Source organism: Podarcis melisellensis, assembly GCF_964234715.1.
Source record: "Podarcis melisellensis genome assembly, chromosome: 1".
Taxonomy (NCBI): domain Eukaryota; kingdom Metazoa; phylum Chordata; class Lepidosauria; order Squamata; family Lacertidae; genus Podarcis; species Podarcis melisellensis.
This window is the reverse complement of record NC_138528.1, coordinates 96,269,275-96,287,031: the sequence shown is the minus strand read 5'-3', so window position 1 is coordinate 96,287,031 and position 17,757 is coordinate 96,269,275. Positions and strand designations below refer to the sequence as shown.

The 17,757-nt window shown below is 40.4% G+C and overlaps 1 protein-coding gene across 10 annotated transcripts in view; it reads right to left on the bottom strand.

The window, feature by feature from the left end:
* Nucleotides 1-17,757, bottom strand: part of THSD7B (thrombospondin type 1 domain containing 7B) — a 528,234-nt gene that overhangs the window by 306,081 nt on the left and 204,396 nt on the right. For all 10 annotated transcript variants that reach the window (XM_081928487.1, XM_081928486.1, XM_081928485.1 and 7 more), the window contains one exon: nucleotides 292-466. In XM_081928487.1, the coding sequence (XP_081784613.1) occupies nucleotides 292-430 (139 nt within the window). In that variant the 5' untranslated portion in view covers nucleotides 431-466. The remainder of the gene's footprint in view (nucleotides 1-291; nucleotides 467-17,757) is intronic.

The window sequence follows — 17,757 nt, the reverse complement described above, 5'->3', positions numbered from 1 at the left end:
TCACCTGGAAGGTGAAGAGGACAAATTGGAAGTGACAAGAGGAAGAGGTACTTGAAAGCGGAGGAAAGGAGTAGCACCAAAGTTAACCAGGAGCTAAAATTAAGATGTTTGATATTTAAAAAAAACATACAGTACATTATAATTGCTACAACAGATAGGTAAAATCATTAAGTGGACCTCCAACACCCGCAACAATTTTCCAGTGGACCATGGAGGTAAATGTTTGGGGACCACTGGCCTAAACTCACACAGAATCACAGTCACAGTAAGGAAGAATATGCACATCCCTACCTGTTTTCCAGACAAATGGATGCGATTTCCTGCCTTCCAAATCAGATGTGTGTAATAATAAGAGAGCAAGCACAACCAAGCACCTTCTTGTGCTCTGCCATGCCCAGTGAGCGCAAAGCCAGCTATCCCTTAGAACCATACTTCATGAAGTTCAATCCAGATCACTTCACTATTCCTAAAATAAAGAGAAGGGAGGTGGGAAATAGAGAAAGAGTTAGTTAAAGAGGAGCAGAGTCACCGGCTAACCCTTTAAATATGCCACTTGTACAGATTTTATGAAGGAATGTAGCAATCTTGTAGCCTATGGTATGGGTCAGCATAATACTATGTTCATAAGAACATTCACCTCTAAGTGGTGTCTCATATTTTCATACACATATTGCCACTTACACGTCAAAAACAAACATGTGTAGTGGTACCTCAGGTTAAAGACGCTTCAGGTTACAGACGCCGCTAACCCAGAAATGGTACCTCGGGTTAAGAACTTTGCTTCAGGATGAGAACAAAAATCATGCTCCGGCGGCGTGGCAGCAGCAGGAGGCCCCATTAGCTAAAGTGGTGCTTCAGGTTAGGAACAGTTTTCAGGTTAAGAACAGACCTCCAAAACGAATTAAGTACTTAACCCGAGGTACCACTGTATAAGGAGTGAAACCATCTTTCAGGCACCTTGGTCCCAAGTTGTATAAGGCTTTAAACACCAAAATCAGCACTTTGAAAATAGCCTAGTAGCTAACTGGCACTGCAAATCTTTCAACAGTGAGGTGATGCATTGGCAATATCCTGCCCCAGTGAGCAGTCCAGCTGCCGCATTTTGCACCAGCTACAGCTTCTGCACCAACCTCAAGGGCAACCCAAAATGCAGCACACCCAAATACAGATGGATGTTACCAGAGCATGGATGACAGTGGTTATCAGGTTAAGAATGGACCTCCGGAACAAATTAAGTACTTACCGTAACCCGAGGTGCCACTGTATATGATAAGAAGCTGGGATTGTCCGTATATACAACAAGACAAACATGGGTGGCACTCACTGCAGCAGAAAATGTATGTGGTTTCCCCTATGCAGAAGTGACAGCCAACTTGAAGCAGGCCCCAATATTTCACTAAGGTATTTTATACAGAAATAAGTCTTACACTACATGGTTGAACTACTTATTACACACACAAAAGCACATATATCACTGGACCCTGGTAGCCCTTTTCCCTTCAAAGAAAGAGTGTTTTACCGAGGAAGCGACTGGAGAAATGGAAGAGATTCTTATTCCCTGTCTGCTTGCCACTGCCACTCTCCACTTTCACAGAATTTCTGCAAAGGCCCTTTGAGATTTGATACTCTTATTTCTTATTTACCTTACTAGGATATTTAATTTAATCCATCGCTCTAGTGGAGATATACCACTTTGCAATAGCAAAATTAATATGACTTGGGATATGAGGTGGCATCAAATGTCACTTACAGTGACATTTTGAGGAGAATATGAAGATCTCTGCAAAGCAGAAGTGATCCAGGTTGCTAGCAGGGTTTTCTGGGTCCAGTACACTACATGTGCACTTGACCCTCTACCACGTCTACAAAAGAAGACACACACAAACTTACATGACAGCTGTGTATGCTTTGTGCCATTCTCAAAGTTAGGTAAATTTGGGGCAGAGAGCACCAAAATAAATCAGGGTGATGCTTGATAGACAGAATGTCAACAAGTGCAGCTTTCCCCAGATTTACATTTCCTTACAAGATATAGCTAAATCTGTTGAATTTCTGCCTGCCACACAGCTGATAAAGGCACAAGATTCTTCCAGTAGTCTTGTGCCATCCCTAAACCATGTAAAATTTGAGTTTCATGAGCTGCAAACCAGTTGTTTTGCTTTATTTATATTTGCCTAGAAAAGATAACAAAGGAGTATACAACACTAAAAAAATACTATGAGGATAATCTTGCATAGGGATACAGTGGCCATATCCACTAGAGCAATAGCAGCATATCTTCTCTCCCTGTGACAGAATAATTATAGAGTACAGGATTGCTATGTCGGTATGTTAGGACCCATATTTGTAATAGGAAAGCATACTGCCAACTTGCAGGATGTTTCACAAAGCTGAAATACAAATGGTAGCATCTCAAACACCAAAATAAATGCATCAACAAAAGTCAATTGCTTTGTTACCAAGAACAAATTTATAAAACATTGAACTCCCTTTCCCATTCCATGCATTTATTCTGCCTGCCAGGCATTTATCTCAGATTCTAACATTTTACATTTGCTACTGGTCATTTCCCTCATGTTTTGTAGCGTGAAGCTTCATATCTCATAATACGAAGAGTCAAATATTAGGAACAGGTTTCGTTCCACAAAAGGTTAGTTGCATCATTTTTGGTGCTTTTCTTTATAGTTATCAGTTATTAAAAGCTTCTTTCCAAACTATTACATTTGTAACCTTATAAAATGAACTATTATTACTATACACAATACATGGTGTGCAGATAAGGCAAAGATAAGCCTGAAAATACCACACAAAGTAGATGTACATAATATAAAAAAAAACCTTTTTTAAAAAAAGATAGTTTTATTTAAATTACTCTGAAACAGTCTCTATCATGATAAACGTATGCAATTATATTTATCAGATAGAGGCTACCCAAAATGGAAGTGAAATGACATTTTTATCTAACTTCATTCACATATATAGCTTAGCCAATAGCAAATGGCAATAATTTAGAAGCTATAGAGATGGTCTTGCTGGAAAAGAAGCAGCAACGTAAGTTAGTTTAGCTATTCAATGGAGCTTCTCTGTGAAAACAGTAAACACTCATTCAGCTTGAATTAGGGTCCGGGGCCTGTGCTAGGGCAGGGAAATAATTGCTACTATTATTTAAAATCTCTCCTGCACCTCCTGAAGCGGCTACATCACTGGATGGATCATTGAGAACTTTGGAATACTAACGCATTCAGAATTTCCCAGCTAATTACAATCTGAGCCCCAGCCTTACTGCAATTCAGACTCAGCCCGTACTTAGCTCAGCCCTAGTCACCCTCTCCCTTTTCTTACAGATGGTGACAGCTGCAAGTGAAAATGTATCCCAGTGCCCATGATTCTGCTGGAGATGAATATACTACTAAACTGTTCTTCCCTGAGTTGAGCAGGTTCATAAACTGAAAATCCCAGATTTTACTGCAGAACCCAAATCCAGTAAGAACATTTGTATATTGCTTTGTTCTCGTTTCTGCATGTTATTGAAAAACCACACTCATGCTACAATACTGGCATGCCTACTGAACACAGGGGAGGTGGCTTATGAGTAAACTTCCAACAAGCATAAAACACACACACCCGTAGCGCCACAAATCCAACTCAATAGTGTAACATTGGAAAGTGTTGATCGCTTCTCATACCCGGGCGGTTACCTTTCCACAAGGGCCGACATTGATGCCCAAATCCTGAGCTCAGTGAGTGCAGCTTTCTCCCAATTGAAGTGCAATGTTTGGGAAACCAAAATGCTTGTTTGCAAAGCATTTTGTAAAGTACTTCCAACCTTACAGTATGCTTGTGAAACATGGACCACTTATAAACGCCATCTCCAACTCCTCGAAATATTCCATAAATGATGTCTCCGAAAAATTTTACGCATCACTTGGGAATACAGGCGAACTACTGCCAGTGTACTGGAAGAAGCAAAGATCACTAGTGTTGAAGCAATGATTCTCTCAAGGTAAATCTAAAAAAATGTAGTATAAACACCAACAATTGGGAAACACTGGCTTGTGAGTACTCCAATTGTAGAACAACCTTTACCAAAGGTGTCGTGGACTTTGAAGACACTCGAAGTTGGGATGAAAGGGAGAAACGTCCTAAGAGAAAGGCACACTTGGCAAACCCTCACCATGATCAACTACCACCCAGAAACCTATGTCCCCACTGTGGAAAGATGTGGGGATCCAGAATTGGCCTCCACAGTCACTTACAGACTCACTGTTAAGACCGTGTTCATGGAAGACAATGGCTGGAAGGAAATTTGTGTATATTATGAGGCTGTTGCTTCTAAGTCTCAGCATATTGTAATTTCTTAAGAAAGGCAGCAAAAACAGGCTGGCGCTTTCTCTGACATGAATGTAGAGATTATATCAAGTCAGGGAAAACAGGAATAAATTACACCAGGCTGAGCCAGATTCTCATCTCTCATATGCCAGGTTAACTACTTGGTTCCAATAATTTGCACCCAAGTAAAATAGCAAGATCAGAATCACATGCAAGGTTTCCATAACACAATCTGACACACTAAATTTTTTGTCAAGGTGATAAAATAAAAACGTACAGACACCATATGCCAATCCACAGCACCATGAATAAATTGCATTAGGGGGCCTCCAATTTTCAGATTAAAATTAAGTTACTGTGTATCTCAGCTTCCACATGCAGTAGTCTGGCTGATGAAGCAGGGAATGCTTGTGTATTTTCCATTCAGCATTCTGCAGGGGATATATATGACTTAAATGCAAACAGGTAGTATACCCTGCCATTTCAAATTCCTTTCATGCATTCTGCCAATTGATTCACTCCTTTTGCAGATGAAAATCATTAAGAATAAATGAAAATTTTAAGCTGAAACTGTGCTATGGAAACAAATTATTATTAATTATTATTATTATTATTATTACTATTATTATTTCTACTTAACATTTCTTAACTGCAGACTGATTACAGAACAAAAAGAGGCTGGTTTGTGAAGGGCTGAGCTGCTGCAGGAAGGGGGAAAATCAGAAGGGGAAAGGCAAAGATTGCTTCTCTTTTTCTAAAGCCTGTGGATCAGTGGTAGAGCATCTACTTTGCATGCAAAAGGTCCTAGGTTCCATCTCCAGCTAGGACTGGGACAGTCCCTTCCTGAAACCCCAGAGCCCTGCTGCCAGTCAGTGTAGGTAATCCAGAGCTAGGTGGAGCAATGATCTGACTTACTATAAGGCAATTTCCTGTGTTTAGTAGGAAATGCTTGCGAGTTTATGTTGTATCACAAATGGAAGTCCTTTTGGGTACAAAGAGATCACCTAAGGCAAGGGAGTTAAGAGGGCATTTTGACTGTGTAGAGAGTAGGAGCATGCATTTGCTCAGATACTGAAGTGATGCAGCAAACTTTGAAGATATTCAGATGATAGATATAGATAGAGATATAGATAAAGATATATAGTATGTGCTCACAAATAACTGTAGTTCAACATCCATCCCTGGCTTGTATTCCAGCATCTAGGAATACCAACACATTGTGCATCATTCCTCATTATGCAAGAACTATCAGTGTGTGCAGAAAACCTTAAAACAACCATTCCACAATGTGTGTCTGCAATGGATAGTATTAGGTAGATACCATAGCAGGGGTGGGGAGGTCATTTAATGTTGAGATAAATTGCTTTGCAGTCAAAGACCTGACTCATTAAAATCTAGCAAGCAGGTTTTTGAGTCTCTTTCTTTTAGTTTTTAGTAAGATTGTGCCCCCACCTTACATCATTAGTTGACACCACCCCGGCAGAGTTATGAAGAACTCTTTAGCAATGTGATCCTCTACATTTACTTTCAGAAGAAAACCCCAAGGAGTACAAGAAGCCTTGTCTCCAGGTATATAGGGTTGCAACGTACAGAGGAGTGAAGGCTGTTGTAATAAATATATATCTTTCATTCTGTTGATATAATTAGGAAGAGAAAAGAAACCCACACATTTCCTACTTTAGTACCACAAACCTTGATTTTCAGTGTACGACCTGGAAATTTAATGAAGGAAGCTTTGCATTTAGAAGTTTAATTATGAACTCGGTTAAGTGGATTATAATGAAAGATATCTCTAGCAAGGGAGTCCAAACAGATGCATTACGAATACATTAAGGAAAACACCAGAGAATGAACTTTCCATCAGCAAAAAGGTTTTTAATTAAAAGAATCATAGAACAGAACTCTTCTGTGAAGTGATATTACTCTTATACTCCATTCTATCATTAGGTACTTCCAGCACATGCAAAGAAATGACTCCCAAGTTTGGATACTTTCTGAAAGCACTGCATTGTTTTTTCCATATTTCCTGATAGTGTAGATTGAGCAGGTCATTCAGAAAGATGCAAGTGAAGCCAGGCTTGTTTCATCTGTATGCAAATATATCACATTACAGCGCTGCCCATATGCCTGCACTTACATAATAAAACCGTAATCAAAAGATTGGGACAGATTCCTTACACTACAGAAAATTGAAAGGCAGCACGCATAAGTGAAAATATTTGGGGAAGCGTAAATATGATACAAACAATGCTCAGAAATAATGCCTAAATAGCGCTGGAAGTGAAACTGTTCTGCATCTTGTACCTGCTATGCAAATGAGCAGAGAACAGGGAGTAACAAGGAGACAGTGGGAGAAGCATCAATAACATTGTTCGCAATATTATTTATTTTGCGTGTTTAGAGAGTACCCCACCGCTCGACACAAGTGATTGTGTGTCACACTAGCAAAAAAAATACAAGCAGTAAAATAACACTGAAAATAAAATGCAAGTTAAAATTATGGGGAAATGGAAGTAAATGGTTAATAAGTGGCTAAAATAAAAAGCATACACACATACACAAACACATGTCCAATATATAAAAATTAATTTGCAGATTACAAAAGGTTTTTTTTTTCAATTTAATTATCACCAGTGTTTCTATAAAAATACAATCATGTTTAAAATAAAATCTTACGCTTGTATTTAGAGTACGATTGTGGCCTAATCTCTTAAACCTCAGCAACAGATTGGTCTGCTTCAGATGTAATATCAGACTATGGTTCACTGTTCCATGAACGAGCCTCACAGGATCTCCTGGCCAAGCATTTCCAACTTCCAGCAAGCATCACAATGTCTTGCTTCCCTCCTTCATTTAAGGCAAACCACAAATGGCCACATTATCTGAGCTAGCAAGCTCTGACCTTTGAGTCCCCAGCAAACCAAATTCAAAACGACTTCCACACAGTGGTGGAGCTTCATGCTCTGGCTCCGGGGGGGGGGCAGAGAGCAGGCGGGGGCAGGGCTGGCACGCATCCCGGGGGTGTGGTCACGTCCTGGGGGCGTGGTGTGCCGCCCATAGTGGTGTGGTGCCCAGCGCGAGCAGGGGGGCAGCCACAATGGCACTGGCCGGGATCACGCTGTCGGGCGCGGTGCGCTCCCCCTGCATGCCTCTTCCTCTGCCAGTGCTTCCACAATGTGTCTAGTTCTCAAATTATGAATCTTTATGACTGTCAGTCAAACAGCATGGCTACAGTATTTGCTTTCTGTTTTCAGGAACACTACTTTGCCAAGTAACCCTGTTGCTTCTAGACAATTCTAGAAGCATGGATAGGAAGTGTACATCCCAAGTATTTGTTGTTTTTGCTGAAACAGAGTCTTGCAGCACCATAAAGGCAAACAGATTTACTGTGACATAAGCTTTCGTGTAAGCTCTCTAGTCCACGAAATATTTATGCCACCATCAATCTGTTAGTCTTTAACATGCCACAGTACTTTTTGCTGCTTAGCCTTACAGCCTTAGCTTTCACTATGTATCCTTGCTTAGAATCCTTGCATGCAGAGAGAAAGTGTCAAGTGGAAATCAGTCTCTGGGTCTCTAAATAAAGACAGCGTATGAGGGCTGTATGACCAAAGGACAATATGAATTATTTAAATTGCCTTGCTTTAAAAATCAATCCACCACACACACACACACTTCCAAAAGCCAATCTCCCATGTTGTTGGCTCTGTGGTTAGTACTTAAACAAAAAAATGCATTAAGATGGCTTGGAAGAGGTAGGCACCTTTAACCCTTGGATATTAGTAGCAGAGCAATGCCCATCTGTCAGGATATAGCTGGCCACTGATGCCAATGTGGGCATTCAGGTGCATCATCAGGTCTCACAACAGTAACACAAAGCACCGATACAGAGCATTCCTGTTTTAGGGATTTCCATCTCTGAAAGAGAAATATGCTCCCAAAATATTGTTGCCCAGAACAACCAAATGGCTTCCATGTGCAATCAAGTTGGCACCAGATACTCCCATATTATTATTCTTTCATTTGTAAGCAAAATAAAAAATAAAAATGGCTACTTCTGGAAAGCCCCATCCTTTTAAACATGTTTATTGTTTGCTAAATATTCTTGCTTGAAAAGAACTGCTTATTTACCAACAACATGCCTTGTTCTCAAACAATTCAATAATTACTACTGCAAATGAGAAAACAGATCCTATAGTTGTATTGTGCTCACTTACGGTAACAAGCCTTGAAAACAATTGGGTTGTCCTTAAATTCAAGCCCGTGACCACTGCTTTTTGCAACACTTTTACCTTTCACCCTCTACAATGACCGTTTCGGTAGCTTCAGAGTAAAAGCTACCAGCCCATGTGCAAGGCTGACCTTGTTCTTACCAAGATGACTAGTATAACTATGGCACACAAAGAGGAACACTGCAGATTCTCCAAAGAAAACTTTTGCAGAACCATACCCTGGCAAGGGCAATTATCTCTTCACTTTGTAGGAGACCAGAGTTCACGTTATATCATCACTGGTCCTATCATTTTTGACCTTCCCTGCTGTCATACCCATTATAGTTCAATTAACAGAGGAGCCCTGCAGTGGCTTGATGAGCATCTGCTGGCAATACCTGGCAATAATTCAATAAGAACGCACCATAGGAAGAAATAATGAGAAGTCAACTCGGTTGTTTCTTTTCCCCTTGAGAATGCAGAGCAGCTTGGCTTATGGGAAGGAGCACGACCTACAGAAAATGATCCACTCATTTCACATTTCGGATTTTAAACATGCTATTACCACCTGAAAAGATGAAGGCTTTTGTTTATTCTACCTGTACTGAAGTCAAGATGTTCCTTAGTCCTGTGACAAAAAAATCCTGTGACATAAGCATTGCTAGTATATGCTTTGTAAAATGGAAAGCTTAATTCTTAAGAATTTTGCAAGCCTAGCTATACCCATTAAATGACTAGCAGCAGAACTTCTCACTGCAGATAAAATGACCAGGCTCCCTTCACTCAATACACATATGCAGAGCAAAGAGAGCATGTGTATGGATTCCTCATTAGACTTCCATACTCAATGGGTGGATGTCACAGGCAGATTTAGGCTGGGCAAGTGACATGAGGGTAAGGCACAGTCCTGTTCCTTCCTCTATGTGCAGACCTACTTCATGTGTGTCTGATTTTCACTCAATCCCATGAACTGCTCAGGAAAATACAGAGTTAGGTATGAGTGCCTCTACTGGTTGGAACGCAGCAAGATTTGCTAAGCAGACAGGAGACTGCTCCGCCTTTCTTGCTAAGGATAGGTGTTCAACAGCAGTGGCAAAGCTATTATGTAGTGTGTGGAGTCCTAACACAGTAGTAATAGCACTACCTGGAACAGCTTCCATGGCTGTATAGCTGCTTCTTTGGTGATTACTTGTAGCCAAGTAAGATTGTCTTCCATTAACATGGGTTTAACAGTGAGTTTATGACTGTGGAGGCCAATTCTGGATCCACACGTCTTTCCACAGTGGGGACATAGGTTTCCGGGTGGGAGTTGATCATGGTGAGGGTTTGCCAAGCGTGCCTTTTTCTTAGCACATTTCTCCCTGAGTTTGAGCGTCTTCAAAGTCCATGACACCTTTGGTAAAGGTTGTCCTACAACTGGAGTGCTCACAAGCCAGTATTTCCCAATTGCTGGTGTTTATACTACATTTTTTAAGATTTGCCTTGAGAGAGTCTTTAAACCTCTTTTGTTGATCAGCAGCATTACACTTTCCATTTTTAAGTTCAGAATAGAGTAGTTGCTTTGGAAGACAATAATCAGGCATCCAAAAAAGATGACCAGTCCAATGAAGTTGATGTTGAAGAATCTTCACTTCTTCTAGTACACTGGGCATTAGTTCGCCCATCTTCCCAAGTGATATGTAGAATTTTTTGGAGACACTATTGATGGAATCTTTTGAGGAGTTTATAAATGGCTGTATAGCACATCTGACCTCAGCCCACTCACACCCCTCTGCTGCCACAGCCATTCACTTCCCCCATCACTCCGCCCACATGAAACCTCTCCTAAAATCCCTACACTGGTTTCCTCTTCTCATTAGGATGCAACACAGATTCCTTGTCCATTATCTCCAATGCCCTCCACTCTTAGTCCACACTTAAATCCCAGTATACCAATGACTCCTGCTTCTCTAGCTCCATGCCATTCTCAGTTGCCTGAAGGCCTGCTGCTCATGCAGAACAATTCCATCCTTTCTCTCTTGCCATCCCCTCTGCCTGGAAGTGCTATGCAGTTCTTTCCCAGTTGAGCACCATTTCCATTACCCTTTCCCGTTTCTTCCACTATTTTGTCTCTCACATATTAAAATGTTGATTGTAGACTCCTGGCAGCAGCAAGTGGTCATCTTGTGCTTCACAAAATGAATATAGATTGATGGCAATGATTATGAGTCAAAACTCTCCTTCCTTGGAGGTTTCTAAGCAGAGGGTGGATGGCCATCTGTCATTGATGCTTAAGCTGAGTTTCCTACTTACAGGAGGTTTCACTAGAAAGATGGCCCTTGGGTCCCTTCCAGCTCCATGATTCTATGTTTTTCTGCTTCAACAATATTTCATTATGTTCCTATTATTTTATGTAATTGTATTTTGTATAAATTATAAAAATAAAATAAAACATGTTCTATTTTCATGGTTTACATTTAAACAAAACATTTAAATAGCTACCTTTCTACTGGTAGGGTGGGGGGCATGGGCATAGCCAGGATTTTTGTTAGGGGGCAGGCTTTTGTTAGGGTAGCAGAACCTCAGATTTGTATTGATTTCTACTTATTTGGGGGCCCCCTTGGCTATGCCTCTCGAGGACCACAGGAAGGAAACAAGGTTGGAAGGGGACCACGGTCAGGAAAAGTTTGAGAAACACATGATTCTCCCACTCCCCAATTCATTCTCACAGCAACCGTGTGAGGTAAGTCAGCCTGAGAGCTGGTGGCTGGCCCAAGGTCACCCAGTGAGCTTCATGGCTGAGTGGGGACTAGAACCCAAGTTTTCCAGGTCTTAGTCTAACACAGACGAGAAGAAGAAAGATGGCTGTGAAGAATAACTATATGAATTGCCAACACTGCACAGAACTGAAAAATAAGTCCAATAGCCATATAACATTCCAAACACTTTTCTGGTATGATTATTCAACTTGGCCAGTTACTGTTTAATCATTATGTACATTGATACATCGTTGGTGGCGTACTTATTATATTGTCATAATTTAGTGAGATGCTAAAATAATAATTGAAGATGGGAGTTTAGATTTCATTAAATTCACTGGAACAGGGAGTGCATTCTTTAGTTTAATTTGATTTAAATGTATGGCAAATTAATTTCCAATCAATTCTGTAATAGCATTTTAATATTTATAAGAAATGTTCATTCTTGTTTTAAAGGCCAGTTTGATTTTGTCTTATTTAATTTGGCCTATCATCGGAACAAGACATTCAGTTTCCTGCTCCAACGTAAAACCTAGAGTTGATGCAATATGAAGCAATAACAGCACCTGTCATTTACACCATGTTCTAACACAGCTTTTCATCAGCAGGATCCAAAAGTGAACTCATTACAATGAACCTGCAGAACAAAAATCACACAAAACCACAATAGAGAGAAGGATTAAACCTTTCCTTTCCTGCTTTATCAGCCTTCCCATCTGCTCAGAATATCAGACTTCCTTCATCTTCCGACAACATGTGCCCTTTTTTAAAAAGTTCTGCGAGGCTTTTCTACAGCCTGTTTCCATTTGCAAATAGGTTGGTGGAGTTCAGAATTTGTAAGAATTCTCACTTTGAAAATCCCTGCTTGTTGACATTGGCCAGAAACTTTCACTATACTCTTTCCAGCACCTCTTTAAAGCATTTTTGTTTCAGTTAGTCTACCAAGATGCACAGGTGCAGATGTGTTTTTATTTTTTATTCTTAATTTTAATTACCTTTTAAAATGTTTTTAATTATTTCTTTTTAACTGCTTTATATTGATAATTTTTATTATTTCTTGCAAACCACCTAGAGGTTTTATTACTATCAAGCAGTATAGAAGTTTTGCTAAATAAATAAAATAAAAAGACTTCTCCAACTCAGCAAAGCAGCAGCAGGGTCTTCTGCATCCTCCTCCTAATAAAGTGAGGGCCATGTTCATTTTTGAATGCATCCGACTGGGAAACAATGTGTGTGAGTGCACAGCCAGTTCGGAAAGGATAGTAGCAATCTTACATCTGTTAAAGACATTTTTGTTCAAAGCCTCAAAATAGTACGGAATCATATGCTATTGAATGAGTTAGAGCTATATTTGTTACATGATTTTTCTTCAATACATGAACCTCAAAGAGCATTTTAGAAGTGGGCTGCAATTGCTCAGGGTTGAAGGGAGAGAGATTGATTCTTAAGAAATGGCAAATCTATCGCGTCCCACTTTTAAAAGATGAGGATGTCGCCATGCCAGAAATTGCTTCATGTGAGCACCTTATTTGTAAGATTAATGTCCAAACGGAAGATTTTCTCTTACATACAGAGAAGCAGACATGCTGAAGAGGTTTCGCTTGCTTGCCATTCTTCACCTTTCTCCTTTAACAGGAGTCCTTGTGTTCTGTTGCCTTTTCAAAGATTGGGGTTTATACAGAAGTATCAGGTGAAGAAAGAATACTCTTTCTACAGATTCAGATGTTAAACAGTGATGCTTTCCTAACTAGCAGTTTTGAGAGTCTTTGACAGCCAACCATTCCCATCTTCATCTCTTGCCATTAGAGATAGTGGGAAATAGTGTCTATGGGAATGAGCCTCAGCTCAGTGACAGAACTAATGAAGCATCTCTCTCCAAGACCTGGAAAGCCAGTGCCATTCTGAATCACTAATAATGGTCTAAATGGACACAAGGCAAATTTCTGCACTCCCTAAATCAACTAACCTAATTAAATTAAGAGAACTATGTTTTTATAAACACGTTTATAAAACTGTTTTAGCTATGTCTTAGATCAGGGATAGCTAACCCTCCATCCAGATGGACAATGATGCAGATTGCAATCCAATAATATCTGGAGGTTGCCTACAAGCCAGAACAGCAAAAGCACAGTGAAAGCAGCAATCCCTCTTGCTGTTCTGGCTTTGGGATAGCTGCGCAGCCTGCATTTGCACCATAAGATGCACACACATTTCCCTTTACTTTTTAGGAGGGATAAAGTGAGTCTTATAGAGCAAAAAATACGGTAGTTATATGGGGTTTTTTTTTTTAAAAAAAAGTTCAAAATGGTGCTTAAACCTGTTTCATAAGAAATAGAAATGGGGGTTATCTAAAGGTGTTAATGGTATGTACATATGGACCCTTTTTGCCTGGCACTTTGTCCCCCAGGTTTTTTAGACTCATCTACCAATGTATTTGAAACCAAAGGGGCACATTGGTTCCCAGGTGTGAATTTTTTTCAGCTCTCTTACCCCACTACAGCTGCAGTGAAACAGGGGTGGGGAACCTGTGGAATTTCAGTTGTTGTTAGATTCCAACCTCTGTTCCAGCTAGGATGATAATGGGAACAGTCTTCAAAATCATGAATCAGGGATGATGGGACTCCAATAGCATCCAGAGAGCCACAGTTCAGTATGCCTGCAATAGGAGGATACTATCTCATTGCCAGGGTTGGAATAAGATTCAACTGCCACTTGTGTTGGCTTCTGTACAAAGTGTGGAAATCCTGCCTTGACCTTCATCTCAGGCAGCAAAATGTCTTGGGCCAGCCCTGATACTACAGCTACTAACTTTTTATTCACCCCATTTCTGATATGTTATGCAAACCACAATACATTGTGTAACTGCACTGCAAGAAGTCTTCAGCAAGAGTTCACAGATCAGTACAAATATATGCATTTTCTCCTCCTGCTTTCAGTTCTTTAGATCCAAACCATTGTTCCCAGTGCTGCCAACCAAGTGTTGAGGAAGATGTAAGGGCGGGAGATGCCAAAAAAATAGTCTGCTCTATTCTTTCACAGCAGTCTGATCTGCAGAAGTCATCAAGTGAAGGTTTTCAGGGCAAATGAAGGTTTCCATAGCATGGAGATCAGTATTGTTACCTAGAGTCCATAGAATAAGGAACTTTTAAAGACCAAAAAGTGGAATAAGTGAAAAAGGCAGCCCTAACTGTTCCTACTTAAAATGCTTCATGAACAAAGTTGCATTTAGCCAAAGCAAAGCAAGCAACAGAACTCATTATCTGCTCATTAAGTTTGAAGAAGTTGTTCAATTGTTAACTTTCTGAAAAACCAGGCAATACTTACTCATACTAGAATCATTCCTGTACCCACTATTAACTTTGGTGCGTATAACATCAAAAGGGGGGGAAGGTGGGAAACATTTCAGAGAATTGTGTTGCTTTTATTTTATAGCACTTTAAACCTATTCTTTTAATTCTGCTATATTAGATTTTGTTTTTTCATTTTATACCTGAATATTGTTTTTATTCATTTTACATGATGCCTCAAGGCTTGGAGAAGAAAGAATATATAAATAAAAATACACAGCATATCCATTCAGAAAGGTGCATCTGTTAAGCACTGCACATAGGATGGTAAAGCTGCAGAGAGCATTCATATTTTTGCCAAGACCTCCGACTCACAACAGTCAACTTGCTAACATATGAAACTGCTGCACACTCGGTCTATCAAGACTGTTTGGCCTATCAGGTCCTGTACTGCTGCCTAGCTAAAGCTCTCCAAAATCTCGAGAGAGATTTTAATTGGAAGATTTAAACTGAGACCTTCTGCAGTGGTTGCATGTGCTCTACCACTAAGCAATGACCCTAATTTTCCAAGGGTTCACCATGGAGGCACCATGGAGATTTGATGCAACTCAAAAAGCATAAAGCTTCCCTACACATTGTTGGACTAGTTGCATGCAACTAGTGGCCGCAGATGGGGATAGGTCTTGAACTCTGCACTGGGTTCATCAATTACATTCACAGGAGATGGTATAAGCATCACAATGCATATCTACATCAGGAGCACGCATGGATATATTGGTGGATTAGGGTAATAGTCTTTGAAATCATGACGCTTTCAGTGATACAATGAGTGACAGGGGCAGAGAATAAGATTTAAGAGAAGAGCTTCCTTTTCACATTATGTCTCCAATCCATGCACAATATGCATACCCAACAGCCATGCCTGCATACATAGAGCCCTCTTAGAACAATGTTCAGTGACAAAGAGGGGAAAGGGTGTAACCCCATCCTATCTCAACGTCTCTCCTGAATGTCTGTTCAGCATAATTGCTGCTTTTTCTAAGGGAAATTCAGGAACACAGCCCCAGCAGCTAGATTGGAAAGATGAACTTTAAACACTGCCTCTATCCAGCTAGTGTTTTTTTTTTTTAAAAAAAAAGATTACATTTAATAGCCAGTCAGCCCATCTGTCACTATAGTCCAGACAACATATATAAGGCTTCAGCTGGAGTTATGTTCTTGCAGAGCTAAGCAGTTGTAAAGCTAACTCACCAAGACGCTTGGAGCTCTCCAAGGTCCTGCAGTGCTCTGGACGCTCTGAACTCCTGATGGGCTTCTGACTGGCTTCCACTGTAAGCCTAGGATTCTCACAGAACAGGACACCAAGACAACATATCTAGAGTTCCTAGATGATCTCCTATCCATGGCCAAACATCCTTCACTTCAACACGGTTGCTGCATCATATGCTATCAGACCAAGCTACAGGATACATACACAAAAACCCTTCTCCCAAATATTTATCAAGTAAAAACCTATATCTGTATAACAGTTGCTTAAAAACTAACTGACTCCTGGGTTTAAAAAGAAAGAAAAGCACTCTTGCCACAAATGTAAAATAAAAATCTAAAGACACAGCCAGCCACACATAATCTATTATTTAATTATAAACTCGGATAATTACTGGGCAACAACCCTTAAGAATCACTTGATATCCTTTCATGTTTTACAGCAAACATTCTTTTCTCCATCCCAATTTAAGTTCCAAGGCAACTCACACTAGAAGCTTCATCAAATCATTCTGGGACACAAAGCAGCTTTTTCTTCTCCTAGCAGCAACATATCCTGGTAGATATGTTGAGGTTGAAGCACCAGGATTATTAACCCTCAAACAATGGACATATCACATGGGTTTTGTAGGAAAACTCAGCAAGCATTTTTAAAAGTCATGGAGCTCACATTCTACCTTAACCCTTATAAAATGTACTACTATCTCATCAGTGCTTGTGGCAAGATTTTAAGGGGCCCTCAGTGTATCCTTTTAAGCCAGGGGTGAGAAACCTGTTGCCTTCCAAACATTGGTGGACTACATCTCCCATGATTCCTGATGATTGGGCATGGTGGCTGGGGCAGATGGGAGGTGGGACCGAACAACAGAGGGGCCACAGGGGCTCCCCAGCCTTGTTTTAAGCTGAAAGAACTATTCAAAGAAAGAATACTCCCTGGTCTTCTAGGGCGATGCATGCAGTAAAGGAGGCCCTACTGGGGTGGTGCAGGAGCTCATCCAATGGACACCTAATCCCCACCCACCCACCCTGATGAATCCAATCCTTAAGTGCCATGTTTACATTCTAATTTAGATCCTTCCCTCTTCCATGCATGAAGCAGCAAACACTAGTTGCTTCAGACACCTTGTGAAGACTTATCTTTTTGCTCTGGCTCTTCCTAATCCCTGGGATTGGACCATTTTTGCATCTTCTGGATTTCTGTTTGATCTGCCTTCATAACCATTTTATGTGCTTTGTTTTACTGGTTTTAGGTTGTGCTTTTGTTTTAGTGTTTTATGATAGATACCTGCTTGGAGATTTTTGAAATATTAAGTGGCATATAAATGTAAATAAATAAATAACTTCTATATATATTTTTAAAAGAGTAAAGACCATCAAGGTTACCCTCTTGACTCAAGAAAGGACTGGCCTTACATGAACCCATAGCATATCCGATCATCAGTGAGTTGGCATCACCAGTCATGTATTATGGCCTGCCAGTTACTTTTCTCATCTACCCACCCAACCTGTTTTTGCCATCCCAGGCAGGCAACAAAGCAAAACAACAACAACAACAACAACCCTCAAGGCTTGCTAAGCACCTGATAAGACAGAGTATATACGGGGCTTGGTGGATCACTAACTCTTAACAGTTCTAGTTAGAGCAGATTTTGTTGGACTCCCATCAGCCTCCATCAAGCATGCTCGAGTGTCATGGAAGATGGGACTTGTAGTCCAGCAACATCACTCCTGTCAGCCCCAGCTAATGGTCAGGGATGATGGAACTTGGTCCAGCAACATCTGGAGTGCCACAAGCTCCCCATCGCTGTGTTATAGTTACAAAGAGAGAGATGAACTGCAGAGGTGGGTTCTGCAGATGTCTTGAGAAAGCAAACCCAACCACATGCCACAGAGGAGGCTTGGCTTAGCTATAGAGCCACTGCTTTT